The 374-nt window shown below is 66.8% G+C and overlaps 1 protein-coding gene across 1 annotated transcript in view; it reads left to right on the top strand.

Annotated features, from left to right (window-relative positions):
• Positions 1–365, top strand: part of LOC104077996 (tubulin gamma-1 chain) — a gene marked incomplete at both ends in the record, with an annotated part of 6639 nt that extends 6274 nt beyond the window's left edge. Inside the window, one exon of the mRNA XM_009579439.1 lies at positions 175–365. Within this exon, the coding sequence (XP_009577734.1) occupies positions 175–365 (191 nt within the window). The remainder of the gene's footprint in view (positions 1–174) is intronic.
• Positions 366–374: the final 9 nt, after the last annotated feature.

Genomic DNA, 374 nt, shown 5'->3' on the forward strand with positions numbered 1-374 from the left:
GCACAAGCTGATCCTGAGTGCTGGCGGGGCGCAGAGTAGCAGCTACTGCTCCGCCAGCTTGGGGCTGCCTGCCTGCCTCCTCCTAGGCAGCAGCCTGAGGAGGTCGGGCCCCTCCCCTGCCCCGTGGGATCCCCAGGGAGCTCTGGCCCATCTGACCGCTGCGCTGCTCTCCAGCTGTTCGAGCGGACGTGCCGGCAATACGACAAGCTGCGCAAGCGGGAGGCCTTCCTGGAGCAGTTCCGCAAGGAGGACATCTTCAAGGACAACTTCGACGAGCTGGACAACTCCCGGGAGATCGTGCAGCAGCTGATCGACGAGTACCACGCGGCCACGCGGCCCGACTACATCTCCTGGGGCACGCCGGAGCAGGGGGG

The sequence above is a fragment of the Fulmarus glacialis genome, unplaced genomic scaffold (assembly GCF_000690835.1).
Source record: "Fulmarus glacialis isolate BGI_N327 unplaced genomic scaffold, ASM69083v1 scaffold24090, whole genome shotgun sequence".
In the NCBI taxonomy this organism is placed as follows: domain Eukaryota; kingdom Metazoa; phylum Chordata; class Aves; order Procellariiformes; family Procellariidae; genus Fulmarus; species Fulmarus glacialis.